The 24,114-nt window shown below is 45.2% G+C and overlaps 1 protein-coding gene across 3 annotated transcripts in view; it reads right to left on the reverse strand.

Annotated features, from left to right (window-relative positions):
• The window catches only part of LOC138757914 (cysteine-rich protein 1), a 30,478-nt gene extending 23,852 nt beyond the window's left edge, over positions 1-6,626 (reverse strand). For all 3 annotated transcript variants that reach the window (XM_069926019.1, XM_069926029.1, XM_069926050.1), the window contains exon 1: positions 6,447-6,626. In XM_069926019.1, the coding sequence (XP_069782120.1) occupies positions 6,447-6,484 (38 nt within the window). In that variant the 5' untranslated portion in view covers positions 6,485-6,626. The remainder of the gene's footprint in view (positions 1-6,446) is intronic.
• Between the last annotated feature and the right edge of the window lie 17,488 nt (positions 6,627-24,114).

A 24,114-nucleotide genomic window follows, 5' to 3' on the forward strand; every position in this document is an offset into this window, starting at 1 on the left:
TTATCATATGTACTGAGAGACAATAAAAATCTTTGTTGTGTTTGCTATCAAGCAGGTCAACATTAGTTTGGTTGGTAGTGCAATAATAAAACAAAACTGCAGGCTGCAGTGTAGCAGTAAGTCAAAGTGTAGAGTATTGTGTTACTAGAATTAAGGTATGGTATAGAGAAAGTGAAGTTAAAATAGTGCAAGAGCATTTTTTTTAATCAATAACACAAGAAAGAAACAGTCCTTGAATCTGAAGGTTTGTATCTGAGTTGTGGTAATGACTTTATCCAAGCTATGCTGAAGATTATTGGTGGAGAACAACTCAACTTACAAAATCAGGTTATTTTGATAATCACTGGAAAGGCTGTACCTGAGTGAGAGTAATGGGAATACTGAAAAATAAAGGAGATTGTGATTAAGAAAGGGATTGTGTGTCATATGAAGATAAAGACATCAAGTGTCTGAGATGAAAAATGAGAGAAAAAAGATATTTAGTCAAGATCATACAGAGACTCTATTGTTTCAGATTAATCTGTATTATTTCAGCCAAAGTTAAAGATTGATATGATCTGTATATTTCAGGTTGGCTGTTGGCAAATTGTTAATAACTGGCATAACCTTGCTCTCTCCCTCCAAATACTCTGTGGCAAATAATTTGAGCAGTGTTTTCCCCCATTAGTCTTTTACAGAGCCACATTCTTCATAAATTTGCAACAATTGTCTGAGTCTGCATTGAACATCCTGTCTTCTTCATATTGTGGCCACAACATCCTGCTGCAGAGGGCTGGCACCTTGCTGAATGCTCAGCAGAGTTGATAATAATCTCCAATCAGAATAGTATGGACCTAAATACTTCTCCAGACTTTATTCTATTATTGAAGGATACTTCAGTGTGAATTTTGGCTCAGGTTTCTCTCCCCATTTATATTGCGTGTCACCACAACCCTGCTCTAAGGAACACATAATACAGACAAAGAGACATTATCACCATCTCACTGCCCAGTTAACCCATTAGACCAGGCCTCACCCTATCACAGATATTCCCTTTTTCCTATCAATTCTCTCAACCATCTTCTCAGCAACTTAAATTTAACTAATTTAAAAATCTCCCTTTGCTAGTTCTGACAAAGGATCTTGGGCATGAAACATTAACATAATTTCTATTTCCATAGATGTTGTCTGACCATCACAGTTTTTCCATCATTTTTTGTTTTTATTTCAAAATCAGAAATGCCATCCTCACGAGTAGACGTGAAACTGCAATCCTCTTTGTCTTTTCAGTTTTCAAGTGGATATAAAGCATCCCAGGGAACCAAAATAGCCAACACCCATCTCTTGAAAAAAAGATTAACTGATCATTCATTTTAACAATATGTATTGGATCTTTCTTTGTGTAAAAATACCAAGATGACCATTACTAAAATTCAATGTAATGCTCTATCTGTAAAGTGCTTTTCTAAAACTGAATCCAATGTAAGTACATATCTGTTTCAAGGCCTCAGTAGATGTTACACTTACCACATGGATTGGGTTGATATTACCAATGATGAGAAGGATCATCATTGAACTAGATTGTATTGGAAACGTTTGATTTTACATCCAGCCCAATTTTATTTTCTATAGACTTCAGTTGAATTGAAAATCAGGTAGGATGGAAAGTAAATACCAGATCAAAATTTGTTCCATTTCCATGAGGCAGCTTTGCTTAAACTGAGCTTTGCTCAGGGTGAAATTCCTCATACTAACATTACATCTAAAGTTATTGACTGGAAAGAATTGACAATTGAAATATGCTGGATTATAGGTATATGGGAGAGCAGGAGCTTCACTTATCACTTTGGACAAGTGATATTGGAGAGGTGTAAAGGTATATGGCAAACATCAAAGCAAAGCTCGAGGATGCAATCTGCCTAACGGACTCATCCCCTGAAACCCTCTGCGATCAGCTGAAAACTGCCATACTGCAATCCACTGAAGAGGTACTTGGCTTCTCCCCCAGGAAAAATGAGGACTGGTTCGATGAAAATAACCAGGAAATCCAGGAGCTTCTGGCAAAGAAGCGAGCTGCCCACCAGGATCACCTTGCAAAGCCATCCTGGCCAGAGAAAAAACGAGCCTTCCGTCGTGCATGCAGCCATCTTCAGCGCAAACTCCAGGAGATCCAAAATGAGTGGTGGACTAGCCTCGCCAAACGAACCCCGCTCAGCGCGGACATTGGCGACTTCAGGGGTTTTTACGAGGCTCTAAAGGCTGTGTACGGCCCCTCACCCCAAGTCCAAAGCCCGCTGCACAGCTCAGACAGCAAAGTCCTCCTCAGCGACAAGATCTCCACCTCAACCGATGGTCAGAACACTTCCAATCTCTTTTCAGTGCCAACCGCTCAGTCCAAGAATCTGCCCTGCTCCAGCTCCCTCAACAGCCCTTAAGGCTAGAGCTGGATGAGGTCCTCACACGGGAAGAGACATATAAGGAAATTGAACAACTGAAAAGTGGCAAAGCAGCAGGTATGGATGGAATCCACCCCAGAGTTCTGGAAGGCTGGCGGCAAAACTCTGCATGCCAAACTGCATAAGTTTTTCAAGCTCTGCTGGGACCAAGGAAAGCTGCCTCAGGACCTTCATGATGCCATCATCATCACCCTGTACAAAAACAAAGGTGAGAAATCAGACTGCTCAAACTACAGGGGAATCACGCTGCTCTCCATTGCAGGCAAAATCTTCACTAGGATTCTCCTAGATAGAGTAATACCTAGTGTCACCGAAAATGTTCTCCCAGAATCACAGTGCGGCTTTCGCGCAAACAGAGGAACTACTGGCATGGTCTTTGCCCTCAGACAGCTCCAAGAAAAGTGCAGAGAACAAAACAAAGGACTCTACATCACCTTTGTTGACCTCACCAAAGCCTTCGACACCGTGAGCAGGAAAGGGCTTTGGCAAATACTAGAGCGCCTCGGATGCCCCCCAAAGTTCCTCAACATGGTTATCCAACTGCACGAAAACCAACAAGGTCGGGTCAGATGCAGCAATGAGCTCTCTGAACCCTTCTCCATTAACAATGGCGTGAAGCAAGGCTGCGTTCTCGCACCAACCCTCTTTTCAATCTTCTTCAGCATGATGCTGAAACAAGCCATGAAAGACCTCAACAATGAAGACGCTGTTTACATCCAGTACTGCACGGATGGCAGTCTCTTCAATCTGAGGCGCCTGCAAGCTCACACCAAGACACAAGAGAAACTTGTCCGTGAACTACTCTTTGCAGATGATGCCGCTTTAGTTGCCCATTCAGAGCCAGCTCTTCAGTGCTTGATGTCCTGTTTTCCTGTTTGGCCTGGAAGTCAGCCTGAAGAAAACTGAGGTCCTCCATCAGCCAGCTCCCCACCATGACTACCAGCCCCCACACCTCTCCATCGGGCACACAAAACTCAAAACGGTCAACCAGTTTACCTATCTCGGCTGCACCATTTCATCGGATGCAAGGATCGACAATGAGATAGACAACAGACTCGCCAAGGCAAATAGAGCCTTTGGAAGACTACACAAAAGAGTCTGGAAAAACAACCAACTGAAAAACCTCACAAAGATTAGCGTATACAGAGCCGTTGTCACACCCACACTCCTGTTCGGCTCCGAATCATGGGTCCTCTACCGGCATCACCTACGGCTCCTAGAACGCTTCCACCAGCGTTGTCTCTGCTCCATCCTCAACATTCATTGGAGCGACTTCATCACCAACATCAAAGTACTCGAGATGGCAGAGCTGACAGCATCGAATCCACGCTGCTGAAGATCCAACTGCGCTGGGTAGGTCACGTCTCCAGAATGGAGGACCATCGCCTTCCCAAGATCGTGTTATATGGCGAGCTCTCCACTGGCCACCGAGACAGAGATGCACCAAAGAAGAGGTACAAGGACTGCCTAAAGAAATCTCTTGGTGCCTGCCACATTGACCACCGCCAGTGGGCTGATATCGCCTCAAACCGTGCATCTTGGCGCCTCACATTTCGGCGGGCAGCAACCTCCTTTGAAGAAGACTGCAGAGCCCACCTCACTGACAAAAGACAAAGGAGGAAAAACCCAACACCCAACCCCAACCAACCAATTTTCCCTTGCAACTGCTGCAACCGTGTCTGCCTGTCCCACATCGAACTTGTCAGCCACAAACGAGCCTGCAGCTGACGTGGACATTTACCCCTCCATTAATCTTCGTCCGTGAAGCCAAGCCAAAGAGACAAAGGTATATGGGATCAAGTGGAAAAGGAAAGAAGAGCAAATGGGATTAAGTGCAGGTGAGAAAAGTAGGAAGAGAAAGCACAGTTTCCTGGGTGACTGGCAGGGAATGGAAGAGGAGCCAACCTTTCTTTCTGGATTGCTTCCTTTCACTAGTTTCAGTAATTATTTGGATCTTAGGCAAATGAGATTAGTATCCAAATTTGCAGGCAGCTCTAAATTAGCAGGTACAGTAATTAAATCTATGAATTAAAGCAAAAGGTGATAAAATGGAGGAAAGAATCAAAAAAATTGCTGGATTGAAAACAATGTCAGTTTGTGAAATTGTACATTTTGGATTATTCAAAGTTTCCTCTATTCAACTGCAAAACTCTGAGAGACAAGTGGGATTTGGAGCTCAGGTTTAGAAAGCATTTTTTTTAAACGATCTCATGAGGAAACAAATGAAAGCTGAATTTTATAAGAGGGATAAGATACAAAAGTTAAATCTATGTTAACCTTAGCATGACTGTTCATGATAGTCCCTTCATAGATTTGTCCTCCACTTTAAACTAAAGTTAATGAGTAAATTGAAAGAAAATGGAGCAACAAAAACAGGAGCAGGTCATTCAACCCTTTAATCTTTTCTTACACCCAAGTATGAGAGAATATAAATATAAAGAAAGAGTTGAAATATTTTGGTGTCTTTGTAAGAACAGGGTAGATTAAAGGACATCTGATAAAGGAAACTGAGAGAATTAGATTACAAAGGAAGAGACAGAGATTACCACAGTGGAGGAAAATGGGAGTCTGAATAGCAGTAGGCTGTTCACTTTTCAAGGGGAGAGATGGATCATTGACTAAGAAATGGAAAGTGTGGTAATGACAGAGGTAATGGTTTTGGTATTCCCATTACTTGAGTGGAATAAATTTCTTCTCATTTAGTACAGGATGGTAGTCAAGCAATATGACTATGTGACAAGTCAGAGATGGTGGGTGGGTCAAGAGAGGTGATGAACTGATAGAATTGTTATCACTTCAGAAATTGATGCTGTTTTTCAGATGATGTAAAGGGATATATACCATATATTTCAGTGTATGTCTTGAAACCCTCAAAAAGCACTAAAAAAAATCAAGGGTCAACTTATGCACCAGATACAAAAATGAGACCTTAAATTCAACTCATAAAACCAGTCGATGTCTATAAGATGATCTTTGAAACATCAAAAAAGAACCCAACCTAACACAAATTTTCAAGCTACTGGTATATTATAATTTTTTATTGAAAAGAAAACACATTGAAGATCCTACCAAATCACTATCATCGCCTGAAGCAAAGACCTCGGCAGGCAGATCGGAGTCTTACTGTTTACACTGTCATCATGCAGGTCCCTTATGTTTCATCATCAGTGTCCCACAATAAATCATCCTCCATTCCATCCATTGCACTGGAGATACTGCACTGTTTGAAAGATTTTATTAGTCACTTTATTCCATGCTTTGTTCACAAAGTCATACAGCACACATTGCCCATCTTTTTGCATCATAATACCAGATTTTTCCTGTCATGAAATGGTTGCACCAGCCTACTGTACATTTAAAAATTACAGTGTTCTGGATGTGACTTTGCCCCCTCAGTGGATGTGCTCTTGATTTTATTTCTTGTGACAACGTGGCAATCTTGCCTCTGTTCATGTACTCGTGGTTTTCCAACTCTGGTCAATGAAGGAGCCCACTTCTCACCGAGCGTTGTTTCTTGGGTCTTTTTCTTAAAGCATCTTCATTCTTTCTCCAATCTCTCATCTATCTCAAATGTCCTTACAGCAGCACAGTTGCTGGATTTCTCGGCCACTTCTATTACTTTTATCTTAAAATTCGCTTCATACTTTGGTCATTTTGCCGGAAGCTCCATGATAACAACCACCTTCCGGCAACGCTCAACAGCTCATCAACTTGATTTTTGGGAGGGTCAACTTATATGCACAATAAATGATAAAACCATGAAAATTAGGCTGAAAATGGGGACCCGACTTATCTGAAGATTGATTTGTAGGCCAAAATATACAGTAATTAAGAAATAGGGGAAGCCATCTCACTTTAGTTTTTTTTTAACAATATTCAATTTTCAAAATATTGTGGAATTTGAGACATAGTCAGAGGTGAAAGCAAGGTGAGTCAACTAACAAGTAATTATGAAATATTATTGATAAGTATCTGACGTATAAGCCAACAATGTTAGTGATATGACTATACCAGTAAGTTATTTTCATCTCTGGATACTGCCATTGCATTTCACATCCCTCTGGATCAACAACAGCACAATTTCAAGCCAAAAACTCCAGATCTTCTTTCTGCACCCTTGGCTGAATTTCTGTCTTGATAAACTCCTCAGAATGTTCAGCAATCTGAAAAGTCAGCTGATTCCTGGATTAGTCTGACAACTTGAGGAGAAATGACATTCTCTGATTCTAAGGGTTGCCAGGTAAAGGTTCCATTATTGTTACTTAATACTACATTTAGAATGTAACATACATGAAATTCTTTAACTTTTGTCTACTGTAAGGCAGAGTCACCACGTTGTCCAGCACACCACACAAAAACCTTCAGCAACTTTTGCTGATAGAGAGCGAATCTTTTCTTCCTTTTGACTAAAGGCAATTGGAACATTTAGTGTTATATTACATCTGTTTTTTTACATGTCATTAAAATCATCTTGAATCTTGAAATTAGAGGGAGTCCTTTGGCAGATGATAAATAATGAAATGGGTTACAATTAGTTTTTTTTTACCTTCATGTGGAAAGGTGAGGATGTATGTGAGAGTGACCAAAAGTGAGAATGTGGGGTCAGGCTGGCTGGAGCCAGGAGACACTGCCAGACTACACAGTGGGAAAATTAGTCCTGGTTTTCATCCCTGATGGCCACCATAAATGTACTGATTACCTTAATTTTCTATTTTTTTAAAATGAAATTTCATTCTGCATCTCCTACTTCCCCTTTCTGAAGATTCACCATTGTTGGCTGTCTTGAGACAAATTGGAGACAAGCCATGGCCCTCTTCCACAGTTGGTCAAAAAATCAGCCAGAAGGAGGCATCTAAGAGTAACAGTCACTACATTGATTTTGTGATTTCTGTGCCTCTTTGTGATCTGCATGACTTCACTCTGTTCATTTTTATCAGGTGCTGGTCTTGATGTTTGGGAAAGCAGGGCCTAAAATCAAGATCACCCACAATACCCCATACACTGAAATTATGCCCTCTTCAAAGTGCAATTTCCAGCCCTTTGTAAAATTGAGTGAAAGGAATAATAAATGCAAAGAGTGTCATCCCAATAGTCACAGCAACAAACTGGATTGTCATTTTCTTATGATTCAGTCGTATTGATTCCAAATTAACAAATTGTTTCTTGCACAAGCACATGCACCCGCACACACCATAATCCATTGACGATATAATTTGCTGTGTAAAGTAATTAGGATTACAGTTACCAACCATGTGGTCACAACTCTCAGCCAGATGTTAACTATTATATTCTGAGTACACTCTGTTGCATTGTCTGTTCTTTGCATAAGGATGGTTTCTTTCCATACAGGTTCCCCATTGTATGTTTATGCCCACAGATACAATTAAATTAAGTCAAAAAGACAAGCCATCTATTTGTGCAAAGTATTCTTACTTGTTGCAGGCACACAGATACGTAAGATACACCAACAACTGTATCAATTAAATTACCAAAATATGCCTTGAGACTGAAAAAGAGATAATAAATATAAAAAGGCGGGATAAATAAATATTTATGTGAGGACAGTCCCTGTGATGTAAATGGCTAGATTTGCCACTTTCTGTGAGATTGGGCTAGCACAATCAATCTCAACCTTTTGTCGACTGTGGCCCCAAAGTTTATTGCCTTCCTTCCCTGTGAAGCAGTCAGGTTTTGCTTTCTTTTGTAATTCTCTCCTACCAGCAACATAAAAAACAAAATGTTTTTCTTTACGTGAGGCAAAAAACAAGGCTTTTACTTAAATTTGCTTTGGCCCTGTTGAGAATGACCGGACTAGCAATAAACATCCATTACAAGCCTACAAACTTCGAAAGGTATGTCAACTCTATTTCATCCCACCCTGCCTCTTGTAAGGATTGCAATCCATTTTCTGAATTCCTCTGTCTTATTCACTCTGCTGATGAGACATAGTACAAAGGATCATATGTATTATCTTCCTAAATTGCGGCTTTCCCTCAAGTTGTCTTGACAATATCACAGCTGTTTCCTGCAGCTATGCTTTCACCCCCTCCCCCACCCTCTCTTTCTGTTCCCAGATGCAAGATCAAAGTATAAAACTTTCCCGTGCAACTGCAGGAGATACAATGTCTATCCTTTTATCTCTTGAATCAGTCCTTCAAAATGAAAAAGTGATTCTCTTACATTTCTTCTTTTCTAGTGCCAGTGCACTGCATTTGATGTTCATAATGTGAGCTTCCTCACACTGAAGAAATCAAACATAAAGTACATTCAATTAATAAATGTAGCAAGGAAATAAAGCAGTTCAATACAGTAAAGCTCCTGGTATCCAGAATTCAAGCAACCAGCACCCTCAAGCAAACCATATAACCATAACCATATAACCGACAAAAAAATTCAAGGAAAATAAATTAAAAAATTTAAAATAAATAAGTAAGAATAAAATGATAGGTAAAACTTACATAATTTTAAAATTGTAGAAGTCCTCTGAAATGACACATAAACCTTTGGTGTTGTGAATATATACCTATATGCATATGACATCATGTATGATTTAATCATATATGTTTGTGTGTGCATATTATATACGTAGTGGCAGCTACACTGCTCCTGCAGTAACACACACAGCCAGACAGGTTGAGCTCAGTGAGCAGATGAATTTATTGCAGGCTGTTGGACTGCACAAGCCTGGACCTGGCTAAGAACCACGCTGGAGGGCGCTGACATCATCCGGGTGTCACGTGGTCCCCAAGCACGGGTTCCTGAGCCCCGAGCTGGAAGGAAGGGAAACCCCCGACGCAACATTTTGGCTGGTTGCCCCACCGCGTGGCTTACAAGCGGGGCTGGTTTGCCTGCCTTGTGGTGAGCCGCCACACAGCCCCCCCCCCTGACCCCCCCAGAACCGGTGCCAATGTCCATTTTTGCCAGACAGCGCTTCTTGGGCTGGGCAACGACCACGGACACGGTGGGATTGAGGTGCGCTGGCTTCAGCCTGTTCATGGTAAACAGCACATGCCTGCCGCCCAAGTCCAGCGTGACCGTCGAACCAGAACGCTGTATAACCTTGTACAGCCCCTCGTTTGGTCACTGCAGAGGTTTTGCGGTTGGGCCTCGCTGAACAAAAACGAACTCCGCAAAAAGCAGCTCGCCAGGAACATGAGTTGGGCAGGTGCCATGCCTGGGTGGCAGTGGGGGTTCGAAGGAGTCCAAGCATGTCCTGAGGTGAGGAAGTAGTTCAGGCGGCGACCGCTGGAGATTGTGAGGTGCATTGATGAACTCACCAGGTAGTGCCAGTGGCGCACCGTAGAACAGCTCAGCTGATGACGCCTGCAGATCTTCCTTGGGAGTGGAGTGGATGCCCAGGAGCACCTAAGGCAGTTCGTCTGCCGAGTCGGGACCAGTGAGGCGGGTCATGAGCACCGACTTAAGGTGGCAGTGCAGATGTTCGACCAGTCCATTGGCCTGTGGGTGGTAGGCTGTGGTGCAGTATAGCTATATCCCCAACCTGTTGGCGAGCTGTGCCCAGAGTGCAGATGTGAACTGGGTGCCCCGATTACTGGTGAAGTGAACCGGGACGCCGAACCGGGCAACCCAACCATGCAACAGGGCTCGGGAGCAGGAGTCGGTGGAGGCGTCTGGCATTGGAATCACCTCAGGCCAGTAAGTGGTGTGGTCCACAACCGTAAACAGGTAACAGTTGCCCCAGGAAGCGGGTAAGGGTCCGACGATGTCCACGTGAATGTGGCTGAACCATTCCCGGATATGCTCAAACTCCTGTATGGGCGCCCTGGTGTGCCTGTGCACCTTGGGCATCTGGCAATGGGTGCATGTTCTGGCCCAGCCCATGATCTGCTTCCCCAGCCCATGCCATACGAACCGTTCGGCCACCATCCAGACCGTGGACCTGATGGACGGATATGAAAGGTGATGGAAGACCTGCCTACACCACTGCTGCGGAAACACTAGCCGTGGGGTGCCCAAGGAGATATCGCACAAGATGGTACTTTCGCCGCTCGGAGTTGGGAGGTCTTGGAACCGCAGCCGGTGATGACGGTCTTGAAGGCCCTCGTCTCCTCATCAGCTTCCTGGTCCCGGGTGAGCTGGTTGAAGTTGAGGCCGGGTGTCAGCGCACAGATGGCTGGTGGCGAGAGTGCATCAGTAACCACATTGTCCTTCCCTGCCTTGTGCCGAATGTCAGTGGTAAACTCCGACACGAAGGAGAGGAGACGCTGCTGGCCGGCCGACCAGGGATCGTTTGCCATCGCGGGCCACTGGATGAGGGGTTTGTGGATAGTGAAGATGGTAAAAGTCTTCCCCTCCATAAAATAACGTAAATTCCGCACCGCCAGGTACATGCCCAGTAACTCGCAGTTGATGGCACTATACTTATGTTCCGGTGAGCAGAGCAGGCGGCTGAAGAATGCCTGCAGCTTCCAATGCCCATTCTCCTGCTGCTCCAGGAACGCACTGATGGCTGTGGCAGAGGCATCGACAGAAAGTGCCATATGCATGTGGGCGAGCATGGCGGCCTTCACGAGGGCGTCCTTGGAGGCCTCGAATGCAGTGCAGGCTTCTGGGTTTGGGTTCCAAGTGAGCATCTTGTGCTTGGCTGCGATGAGGGCGAACAGCGGCTCCATGATGCGTGCAGCTCCCGGGATGAAGTGGTTGTAAACGTTGACCATACCCGCGAACTCCTGCAGCCCCTTGAGGCTGTTCAGGCGTGGGAACTCCCTGATGTGGCAGCAACCTTCGCAGCGGCAGGCATGGCTCCTTCAGCCATGATGTCATGGCCCAGGAACTGCATGGACTCATTCCCGAACTGACACTTGTCCGGGTTGATGGTAAGGCCGAAGTCGGCCAGCCGGGAGAAAAGGGCACATACGTGGGCCTTGTGTTGTCCCCGGACCTTGCTGGCGACAAGGATGTCATCCAAATAAATAAAGACAAAATCCAAGTCCCTGCCCACAGAGTCCATGAGGTGCTGGAATGTCTGAGCGGCGTTCTTGAGCCCATACAGCATGCGCAGGAACTCGAACAGGCCAAAGGGGGTGATGATGGCCATCTTAGGTATGTCCTCAGGCTGCACCGGGATCTGGTGATATTTGCGCACCAGGTCAACCTTGTAGAAAACCCTCGCACCGTGCAGGTTGGCCGTAAAGTCCTGGATGTGAGGGATGGGGTAACGGTCAGGAACGGTTGCCTCATTGAGCCATCGATAGTCTCTGCAGGGACCCTAGCAGCCAGAGTCTTTCGGGACCAGATGGAGCGGCGAGGCCCACGGGCTGTTGGACCGCCGAATGATTGCCAGCTCCAACAGGTGCAAAAACTCCTCCTTTGCTACCTGGAGCTTGTCAGACGGGACCCAGCATGCCTTGGTGTGAACCGGCGGGCCCTGGGTGGGGATGTGGTGGATCACCCTGTGGCACGGCGAGGCAGCGGAGAACTGTAGCTTGAGGAGTGTTGGGAGCTCATCCAGAATCTGTTGGAACTCATCTCTGGGTGTGCTGATCTTGGCCATCTGCGGTTGCTCCAAGTGGGAGGCGTCAAGGCGAACGGCCTGGAAGGTACGGGCGTCCACCAGAAGCCCGTGTGCGAAGAGGAAGTCTGCACCCAGGATGGCAGTCAGGAGGGACGAGACAGTGAACCTCCATGCGAAATTCTGTTGGCCGATCTGGAAGTGGACTGTCTTATCTCCATACGTCCAGATTGCCGTTGCATTGGCCACACAGAGGGGAGGTCCATGAGATCGGTTCCTGGATTCGATGGCCGAGGCCGGTATGAAGCTGATCTGGTCTCCAGTGTCAACGAGGAACTGCCGGCCGCTGACTGAATCCTTGGCCTTGGCCACCCGCCGCAGCCATTAACAGCGGTCAGCCTGGTCGTTACCCTGGAGCGAGCAGGGCTGATGACACTTCCGAGCCTTGGCTCCCCAGCGCTGGTGGTAAAAGCAGATGCCTGAAGTGGATGCTGTGGCCTTGGTTATGCTCCTGGGGGCCCCTGCAGAGGCCGGGTGCTCTACCACAGTGCTAGGGGCGGGTTTGGCGTGGTTGTGCCTATGCCCATGCCTCGTGACCTGCTGGACCACTGAGCCTTCTGAGAATCATGCGAGCCATAGCTCTTGGGACTTCTGGGTGACCTTCCTCGGGTCAGTGAAGCTCTCCTGAACCAGCAGCGGGCGGATGTCCCCAGGCATATGTTCGTGGAAGATGCACTCGAAAAGTGGGCAGTTGGTGTGCTCACCCATTAGCGCGAGCAACTCGTCCATCAGTTACATTAGGGACCTGTCCCCCAGGGTGTCGAGGTGCAGCACCTGAGCGGCACGCTGGTGTCTGGATAGTCCAAGGGACTCGCTTGATGGTCTCGTACTTGTCCTCAGCGGGTGGGTGCTGTACAAGGTGCAGCACACATCTGGTGGTGGCCTGGTCCAGGGCAGCGACCACATGGTAAAATTTGGTCATGTCGAACAAAATCTGGCAGAGGTGAAACTGGGCCTCCACGTGGACAAACCAGGTCTCCAGCTCCTGAACCCAGAACTCAGGCAGTTTCATGACTATCGTGCTGATCCCAGGCTCGCTCATGATGGGTTCAAAGACATTTGAACCAGTCGGGGTCACCAATTGTAGCAGTGGTTACACTGCTCCTGCAATAACACATGCAATCAGACGGGTTGAGCTCAGTGAGCAAACTAGTTTATTGCAGGCTGCTGGGCTGCACTTATACTCCCAGCCCAGACTTGGCTGAGAACTGCGCTGGAGGGCGCTGATGTCACATGGTCCCCAGGCACGTGTTTCTGAGCCCCGAGCTGGAAAGAAGGGAAACCCCTGATGGCGCCATTTTGGCCGGCTGCCCCGCCGCGTGGCTTACAAGCGGGGCCAGTTCGCCTGCCTTGTGGTGAGCCGCCACATATGCACATATATATATGTGTGTGTGTGTGTGTGTGTGTGTGTGTATGTGTGTGTGTGTGTATGTGTGTATATGTATATGTACACACACACAAACAAAAGTATGTGTATGTGTGTGTATATATATGAATAAAATGTGCTGCGGGGAACCATTTTAGATTAGTGATAAAGAATGAATGAAGCACCACGCCTCTGTGTACTAGTGTATTTCTAAGCATAGAATGCACAACAGATTGACAATGAAGATCAAAATGAACTTCCCCTATGCTCCAAACATTGGATTGAAGATTTAAAGAGGAAATGCAAGGCTACCACAGCAGTGAGCCCCACAGGCTCAAACACAGAGAACAAGTGAAAAGAGATGGGAAAAACGACTCAAAATGGTGGAGAGACAGTTTGGAAATTTTGTTCTCAGAAGAAAACTGTTTATCACACTGTAGTGTAATCGATAGTACTTGGAGACTTGTGAGGAGCACAAACTTGCTTTTATTAACTTACAAATAACGGCCAGTATTTACAGAGGTCTTCAGGTAATATCTGAGGTAAGGCGGGAAAACAGGGTTTATATCGGGACCAATGGAGGCGGAGTGAAGAGAAAGGGTTGGCCGTCTACACTACACACACAGACAGTGAATTCCAGTTCACTGCATTCACCCCTTCCTTCAGAAAAGAGTCTGTGGACGAAAACAGAGACCATGTTCAGCGAGGAATATTTACAATTATTTACAAGTTGAGCCTATCTGAGGGCCTGGTAACTCTAGTCAAGCGTCTTAGTACTGGTGGACTTTGCTCTTCCAGAACTTCCTGGGCCTCTTTTGGTACCTGGGTTCCTGAAGTCAAAGGGGGTTTGGGGGTCAAGAGTCGGATGGTGCCACTGATGGTGCAGGGATTTTGGAGGCTCCTGGCCTATTGAGGGCATCAGGACATAATTTCCAGAGGGTGCCAGGTCTATGATCGAGACAGTGTCGTCCCTGCCGTCTGGGTCAGCCACATAGGCATATATCAGGTTTGCGTGTAGTAGGTGCACCTTCTCGACCAGAGGGTCCGTTTTGCTTCTCCTCACATGCTTCTTCAGCAGGACTGGCCCTGGGGCTGTTAGCCATGCTGGCAGAGTGACCCCCAAAGTGGATTTCCTTGGGAATGTAAACATTAGTTCGTGAGGAGTGGCATTGGTCGCTATGCAGAGAAGTGATCTTATGGAGTGGAGCGCAGTGGGCAGAACCTCTTGCCAGGGCGAGTCTAGAAGGCCTTTAGACCGGAGGGCCAATTTTACAGCCTTCCAAACCATTTCATTCTCCTTTCAACTTGTCCGTTCCCCCGGGGGTTATAGCTTGTTGACCTGCTTGAGCCGAAGCCTCTTGTGAGCAGGTACTGGTGTAGCTCTTCGCTCATAAATGATGAGCCCTGGTCGCTATGAATATAGCTGAGATACCTGAACATAGTGAAAATGGAATGCAGAGCTCTAATGACTGTGGTAGTGGAGGTGTCTGGACAGAGGATAATGAAGGAAAAATGTGAGTACTCATTGATAATGTTGAGAAATTACACGCTTCCTTTGGTGGAGGGTGAGGGTCTTGAGTCATTCGAAGGGCCGGGAAGCCTTTATGAGCTTTTTCTGGCCGGTAGAAGTGCAGTTTGCACTCAGCGCAGACCTGCCATGACCTGGTCATCTCCCTGATTTCTTCGATAGAAAAGGGCAGGTTGCATGCCTTGACGAAGTGAGCCATGTGGGTGATGCCTGGGTGGCAGAGCTTATCGTGGATTGACTACATCTGGCTGGTGTGTGCAGTGGCACAGCTTCCTCGGGATAGGGCCTGGCCTGTACATTGTCTCATAGTTATAGGTGGAGAGTTCGATCCTCCACCTTGTGATCTTGTCTTTCTTTATTTTATCCCTATTTGTATTATTGAACATAAATACTACAGATCACTGATCAGTGAGCAGTGTGAATTTCCTACCAGCCAGGTAGTGCCTCCAGTGCCTGATGGTCTCCACATTGGCTTGAGCCTCCTTCTCCACAGATGGGTTCCAGAGCTCCTGGCTTTGCAGAGTGCGGGAAAAAAAAGCTACCGGCCTTCCCGCCTGGTTAAGGATAGCAGCCAGAGCTACAACTGAGTCATCACTCTCCACCTGGAATGGAGCATTTTCGTCTACTGCATGCATGGCGATATAGCTCTTGATGTAGCTAAAAGCCACGGGCTTCAGCTGATAATGGGAAGGAGGTGGACTTTAACAGGGGGTTGGACCTTGTCAGCATTATAAGGTACCCACAGGGTAGTATGAAAAGAAGCCCAGGCACCTCCTTAGTGCTTTCATGGACCTTGGGATAGGGAGATCTAAGAAGGCACACATACACTCGGGGTCTGGACCAATGAAGCCATTCTCTACCACATAACCCAGGATGGCCAGACGCTTGGTCGAGAGCATGCACTTACTGACATTATACATGAGGTTGAGGGATTTGGCTGTGTGGAGAAATTTCTGGTGTCGTGGTCCTCCAGATTATGTCCACAAATGGTGTCGTTGTCGAGATAGGGGAAGGTAGCCCTTAACTCATACTTATCTACTATTTCATCCATTTCCTTCTGGAAGACTGAGACCCCATTCGTAATACCGAAGGGGACATTCAGGAACTGATAATATTGTCTGTCTGCCTTGAATGCTGTGTAGGGACCGTCCTTGAAATGGATTAGCAATTGGTGATACGTAGCTTTTAGGCCAATGGTCGAATTGGCCCGGTACTGCGCAATTTCATTCACCATATCCGAGATTTGGTGGAGGGGCTATGCATCCAGGAGTGTGAAGTGATTAATAATTTGGCTATAATCAATAACTAGCCTGGGCTTTTCTCCTCTTCTAATGACTTCTACCTGTGCTCTCAACAGGCTGTTACTCGGTTCAATGACTTTCTCTTTAAGCAGCCGCCGGGTTTTGGCTCTAATAAATTCCTGGTCCCCTGCACTGTATCACCTGCTCTTTGTGGCTGTTGGCTTACAGTCAGATGTTAGGTTCTGGAACAGGGGCTGCGGTTTGATATTCAGCGTGGAGAGACCACATGTGGTGTCCGGCTTTTGGGGCCTTCCATTCTGCACCATGATTGGGGAAGTGGGTCTGAGTACTCCATGGTCATGCTTTTAAGGTGACACAGGAAGTCTAGGCCCAACAACACAGAAGCACACAAACCTTTTAACACATACAGTCAGAAATTGCAGAATTCCGCCCCCCCCCCCCCCTTTACAGGTGTGTACAGTACAATACCCCTGAATAGTCGCTGAATACGATTGTGATGCTAAATAAATATGATAGTCCATGGGGTAAACCTTTAGGTTGTACTGCTGAGCAGTCATAGAGCTTATAAAGCTCTCCATCAAGCCAGTGTCTATTAAACAATCCATCAGATGTCCGTTTACCCTCACCTGATGGAGGAGTGCCAGATCTTGGGGCCTTGGAGGATGTGGGAGAAAAATGCTATGGGTCTGACTGCCTGGTTAAGTGTGGCAGCCAGGGAAAAGTTTGACGCATCACTCTCCACCTGGAACAGGATGGATTCATGCACAACGTGCATCATGGCCTTGGCAATATTGCCTTTGATATGGCTGAAGGCTTCACAGGCTTCTGCTGACAGGGGAAAGGAGTGGCTTTTATGAGGAGGCGGGCCTTATCTGCATAGTTGGGGATCCATTGGACATAATAGGAAAAAAACCCTGGGCACCTTTTCAGGTCCTTGAGGCTGTGGGGAAGTGGGAGCTCCAACAGAGGGTGCATGTGGTCAGGAATGGGGCCAATAACTCCATTCTTTATGATGCAGTATAGTCATGAGTGATGTGCAGAATGCATATTTATTTTTGTTGTAGGTGAGGTTAAGGCTTTTGGCTGTCTGGAGGTATTTCTGGAGTTTGGCATCATGGTTCTACAGATCGTGGGCACAGATAGTGACATTTATCAAGGCAAGATAGGGGAATGTGGCCAGCAGCCTGTGCCTGTCCATCTCCCTTGGAAGATGGACTCCATTGGTTACCCCAAAGGGGACCCTTAGAAAATGGTAGAAGCAGCCATCCATCTTGAACGCAGTGTACTGGCGGTCCTCCAGGCGGATAAGGAACTGATGGTATGCCACCTTTAAGTCAATGGTGGAAAATATCAGATATTGGGCGATTTGGTTTACCGTGTTGGCTATGTGAGGGAGGTGGTATGCGTCCAGATGCGTAAATCTGTTAATGGTCTGACTATAGCTCTTAAACACCACTACCTGAGCTCTCCAGAGACTGGTACTAGGTTCGATGATCCCCTCATTCAGGAGCCTTCTCACTTCTGATTTGAGAAAGGCCCTGTCCCCAGTGCTGTATCACCTGCCCTTGGTGGCAATGGACTTAAAGTCAAGGGTGAGGTTGCCAAACAAAGGTGGGTGGGGGGGAGTCCAGAGAATGGAGAGCCCACAGATCATGTGTGGTGGGTGGATCGCAGGTTGCTGGTTGGACACGTTCGGATGGGGGAAGACGGTTAAAAACTTGTTGGTTTGCCGACTGTGAGGGGGGGAATGGAGCCCGTCATATTCCATAGTGACACTTTTAAGGAGGCATTGAAAGTCCAACCCCAGTAGTACAGGTGAGCAGAGCTGTGGCATCACTAGGAGTTTTAAATTTTCGTTGGAAGCGATGTCATCCAAGAAGGTGGTGGCCCACACTGCCTGCATGTAGCACTGCTTGGGTTAGAAGGTTGCTTGAATTGGCATATCTTTGCATAGTGTCCCTTCTTCCCGCAGCTGGAAGAGACCAGGTCCTTCGCCAGGCAGCTCTTCCTGGGTGCTTCTACTGGCCACACAAGTAGCACTTTGGGTACTTGCAGCTGCCACCGGCCATAGTCAGGCCGGGACATGGGGGGGGCCTGTGATCCCATGTTCCAAGATGACGGAACCCGTGTTCCCCCACAGCGGCTGCATTATCAGTCAAGAAAGAGTCCACATTGCAGAGGGCTACATCCAGAGTTTTAGTTAGTTCAATGGCTTTCTGCAGCTTCAGCTCACCCTGTTCTAGCAATCGCTGACGAATGTAATATGATCTGATGCCTGCTACACTGGCATCTCGGATCAGCTCCTCTGTGTACTCTGATGCTGATACGGCCTTGCAGGCGCAGACCCCTCCAAGGTCTTGCAGGACCTGAAGGTAATTATCATTCAACACCCCGGGTTGCTGCTTACACATGGATAGGACTTGCCTAGCATAAACTTTATTCATCTAGGCCTTTCAGAATGTCCACTGCTTCAGTGAATGTCTCGCAGTCTCTGACCATTGGGTAAGTGTGGTGCCCTACCCATGAGAACAGTAAGTACAGCTTGTCTGTGTCAGATTGGATGATTGCGGTGGAGACTTGCAGAAACACGCTGAAGCACCATAGCCAGAGTTCAAACTTGTCAGATACTTCCGGTGATTGTCAGATACTTCCGGTGACTATGGGTTGATTTCCAGCCTCTCTGGTCTCATCAACTTGTCCATTCCAAAAAAATTATGGTAATAAAATTGATGCACTTTCAATAACTCCAAAGACTAGAAGTTACCTGACTGATAGAATTTTATTACCATAAACAGAAGGCATGTCTCATGTTGCTGACCTGAGACCCGCGCTTGTTCTGGGGGAGGGGTTATGGCGTTGCCACTTTTATTAGGGGAATCAAGGGGGAGGAGTCACAGGTACAATCAGCAACATGCAGGCAAGCCATACATATACAAACAGTATTAACAGTGGCTCCAACACAATTCTTAAAAAATTGAGCCCCTCTACATATTCCATACTGGTAGGAACTAAAATGTGGAAATGCCACATCGACCAGTTAAGAGTGGTGGATAATCCAATGGTTGCACCCACTGTTCACAACTCTGTTGAGCTTCCATTGTGAGTGCCTTCCACTGATGACATTCCAGAAATATCTTCCAAAGATGATGCCTACTGCTCAGCAATGTTCGAATGAGGCTCATCAAAGACAAAGTTTACAATCCTTATTACCAACTAAGGAGGAGATACTGCCCAAAAAGGCAAAGAGTCTGAAGAAGTCACAAAGTCTCCCGACGGGTTCTACCTTGCTAAGAAGATCAAGAAGGGAAAGACATCCTCCAGAATGCCTAAGGGACAAATTGCATTATAGTGTAACAGTAATTAACGCCTTTAGTCCATGGGTACCTCATAGGGGTGCCTATACTTTATTTTCACAAAGCATTTATTTTATGGAGGGGGGGAGAGTGTTGTGAATATATGCCAGCGTGCATATGACATCAACACGTATACATATATATTGTGTGCTGCAGGGAACCATTTTAGTAATAAAGAATGAATAAAGCACCTAGAATACACAACAAAGATGGGAGCAAATATTTAACCAGCGGAATGTTTTTGTTGTGCTTTGCTTGAAGCAGCTGTTTGAATAAAGTTGTGTGAAATAGCAATGGTGCCGCTCACATTGGGGTGTGTTACAAGCCCAAAGGACCCCAAAACCCAGCAGCAATAGACATTCACCAAGACAAGTAGTTATTTAAACAAAAGTTGTTTTTAATTATCTTTAAACATGAAAACAGAATCAAACTTTAACTTATCTCTATTAACTTAACTAACCTAACATAACCCCTTTCTAATTCCAGGCGCATGTCTATGTGATCTATGTGTAAATTTAAGAAAAGTTCTTAAGTTCACAGTCCAATCTCACTTCTCATCTCATTCTTCCAAGTTCACTGGTTGCAGGCAATTCTTATACTGTGCACAGAATTTAACATATATAAAGTTCACCAGGGTTTGGTGCTCAAAAGGTAAATGTTTACCGCTCAGGAAGGTTCTTTGTAGTTTGCAGAGAGAAATTTGTTCCAGGATTTCCACAACTGAGGTACCACCATTAGTCACCTCATTGTCTTGCTGATGAAACTTGCCCCATCAGGGTTCTCCAGATGATAACCTATTTCTTTCAGGCCATCACAGAGTTCCTTTCTGTTTCACTTATTCCAAGAGAAACATCAGACAGGTAGCACTTCCAGCCATCCAGAACTCTGGAGCTTCTGTTTCAGTTCCAACAAACTTGTTTCAGGTGTGACTGTTTTCTCTCTCTCTCTCTCTCTCTCTCTCTCTCTCTCTCTCTCTAGTCTTCTGCTCCCATCTGTTGTTTTAGGTAAACAAGAACCTAGGAGTCACCTTTGAGTGAGCACTTTGCAGAAATGTCAGAAGTCTTGTAAAAATTTTCAACATACACAACCTGTCTCCAGTCCATTCATTTCATGACATCATTTCAATTAGCACCTACTTGTGAAATGTGCATATCATTCTCCATTGTTTCTGTATTGTTACTGAATATGAATTCTTCAATATTTCAAATAAGATCTGTTTTAAAATGTATGTATATATGTAACCTACTCTAATTTTACCAATTTATCTCCCAAATATATCTACAAATATTACATCACAGGTGACACTCTTAAAGTTTCCGCTTATATCTGCTTAGTAAGAGTTGCCCTGGTCAGAGGCTTTATCTATAAACTTGAGTGAGGGGGAGTTAATTATCTATAATGATATTGTTCATCTTTTAGGTGGCTCTGTGGAGGGGAGGAACCTGCAATGCAGCATTAGTTAAATGTTTTCAAAGAATGTGACTGAAAATAAAGTAAAATTCTTTAAGGTTTATGTATTAATGCAAGTGAAGTTTGTTCATTCTAAGTACAGTATAGTATTTTTCTCTTTTAAACTGTTGACTCTTAATGCTAGCATATGAGTTGGGCACTGTCAGAGTAAGTCTCAAGCAATCAGAAAATACAGGTATCCTGCATCTACTCATCATCATAGGTACTGGATGCCAAGTGTTTTACTGTAATAAATAATTACCATTGATGCATGGATAAAGAGCCCAGACGTGAGATGTTGGGTGACCATTTCTATTCATGGATGCTCTGTAATCCATTGAATTCCTCCACCAATTTTTGCTCAAGGTTCCAGCATATTCAGATTTTGTGTTTCTTCAGTGATGCATCATTTTTAACATTATTAAACAAAAAAACCTGATTTAGTAAAGAAATTTGCCTTATTATTTCCTCACATATTATAATGCCGATCATTTGCTTCATAAATTTAAGTGCTTTATTATTATTGGAATACTTTCAAACTAAATGTGCAACTTTATAAACAAAATCAATTTATAAGGAATAAATTTGTGTGGTTTTGGTGGCATTGATTGTCAAATAGTTTTCGTTCATGTGAGAAGTAGCATATAAGGTCATCGATCTTTCACCAGAAATGAAAAATCTTAGAGATATACAGGGAGTCTCTGGATTGAGTTCTCCCAATTCTAAGGAGGACGAGTGAACAACCAGATGTCGCGGTCCATGTAGGGACCAATGATGTGAGTCCTGCTAGGAGAGTTTAGGGAGTTAGGTGCAAGTTGAAACACAGGACCTCCTGGGTGGTAATCTCAGGATTGGTACCCGTGCCAAGTGCTAATGAGGCTAGAAACGGGAAAATAATGCAGCTAAATACATGGCTAAAGAGATGGTGCAGGAGGGAGGGCTTCATGTTTCTGTATAATTGGGCTCTCTTCCAGGGAAGGTGGGGCCTGAGGGGGACTAGCATCCTTGTGGGTAGGTTTGCTAGTGCTGTTCTGGGGGAGGGTTTAATCAAGATTTGCAGGGGGAGGGGAACCAGAGTGATAGAGCAGGTAATGAGGTGGAGGATGGTAAGGGTCGTATGAGGACTGCATGTAAAGACAGAAAACAGAGGTTTGTACATGATAGAAATAATCTCAGAGGTATATATTTCACTGCGGGGAGTATTGGTGGCAAGGCAGATGAGCTTAGGGCATGGATTTGCTCATGGGATTATGACATTATTGCTATTAGTGAGAATTGGTTGCAGGAGGGGCAGCTCAATGTTCTGGGGTTCCGATGTTTCAGACATGATAGAGGGGGAGGAATGAAAGGGGCAGGAGCGGCATTGCTAGTCAGGGTAAATATCACAGCTGTGCTTAGACTGGACAGTACTGTGGACTCACCTACAGAGGCCATATGTGTGGAGCGAGGTAACAGGAAAGTGTGAGCACACTATAGGCTTGTATTATAGACTGCCCAATAGTCCAAAAGAATTGGAGGCGCAAATCTATCAGGAGATAGCAGACCATTAGAAGAAACAGAAAGTTGTGGTAGTAGTAGATTTTAACTTTCCACATATTGAATGGGACTCCCATACTGTAAAGGACAGGATGGCTTGATTTTGTCAAATTTGTACAAGAAAGTTTTCTAAATCAATATGTAGAGGTATCAACAAGAGAGGATACAATTCTTGATCTCCTATTAGGGAACCAGGCAGGTCAGGTGGCAGAAGTCTGTGTAGGTGAGGATTTTGGGCCCAGTGACCATAATGTCATTAGTTTCAAGTTACTTATGGATAAGGATAGGTCTGGTCCTCAAGTTGAGGTTCTAAATTGGAGAAAGGACAATTTTGTGGAAATGAGGAAGGATTTTGGAAGAGCCGATTGGAATAAGCTGTTTTCTGGCAAGGATGTGTCCTGCAAGTGGAAGGCATTCAAAGGCAAGATTTTGAGGGTGCAGAATTTGCATGTTCCTACCAGGATTAAAGGCAAGATTAACAGGCGTAGGGAACCTTGGTTGTCAAGGGATATTGGTGATAAGATTAAGAAGAAGAGAGAGGTATATAGGCAACAAAAGAAAATGAGGTACTGTCAGAGTATAGAAAATGTAAGAAAATAATAAAGAAATAAATCAGGAAGGCAAAAAGAAGCCTTGAGGGTGCTTTGGCAGATAATGTGAAGGTAAATCCAAAGGGTTTCGACAAGTGTATTAAGATAAAAGGATAACAAGGGACAAAATTGGTCCCCTTGAGGATCAGAGTGGTCAACTATATGTGGAGCCTCACGAAATGGGGGAGATCTTAAACAGTTTTTTTGCATCAGTATTTACTCAGAAAACTGGCATGGTGCATATGAGGGAAGGGAAACAAATAGAATTGTCATGAAACATATGAAGATTAAGGAGGAGGTGATTGCTGCCTTATAGCGAATAAAGGTAGACAAATCCCCTGGGCTAGAAATGATTTTCCCTCATATCTTGAGGGAGACAAATGTTGAAATTGCAGGGGCCCTGATGGATGTATTCAAAATGTCCATAGCCACAGGAGAGGTGCCAGAGGATGGGAGAATGACTCATGCTGTTCCGCTGTTTAAGAAAGGCTCCAAAAGTAAACAAGATAACTATAGGCCGGTGAGCCTGACGTCAGTAGTAGGTAAATTATTGGAAGGCGTTTTGAGAGGATATCTAGGTATTTGGACAGCCATGGGCTGATTAAGGACAGTCAGCATGGCTTTTTGCATGGTAGGTCATATTTAACAAATCTTATAAAGTTTTTCGAGGAAGTTACCAAGAAGGTAGATGAAGGAAAGGATGTGGAAGTTGTCTTCTTGACTTTAGTAAAGCCTTCAACAAGGTCCAACATGTGAGGTTAATTCAGAAGATTAAGACTCTGGGTTTACTGTGACAGAGTATTTAGAGGTGGTTTTGGAGGAATTGTTAGAGCAGCTTGCACACACACATTTTAAAACATAGAATATTTGCAGGATTTTTTGCAGAATGCTTTTTGCAGGAGGAAACAAAGTATCGACAGCAGCTTGACTGGGAGAGCATGTGATCTTTGCAGGCAGAGGAGAACTGTTTTGCTCTCAGAGAGAAAGGGTGTGAAATAGAGAGAGGAGTCACAGAAATTATTTCCAGAAGGACAAAGCTGGCAAACTTTGGAAGGCTGCCTGG

Source organism: Narcine bancroftii, chromosome 1 (genome assembly GCF_036971445.1).
Source record: "Narcine bancroftii isolate sNarBan1 chromosome 1, sNarBan1.hap1, whole genome shotgun sequence".
Taxonomy (NCBI): Eukaryota; Metazoa; Chordata; class Chondrichthyes; order Torpediniformes; family Narcinidae; genus Narcine; species Narcine bancroftii.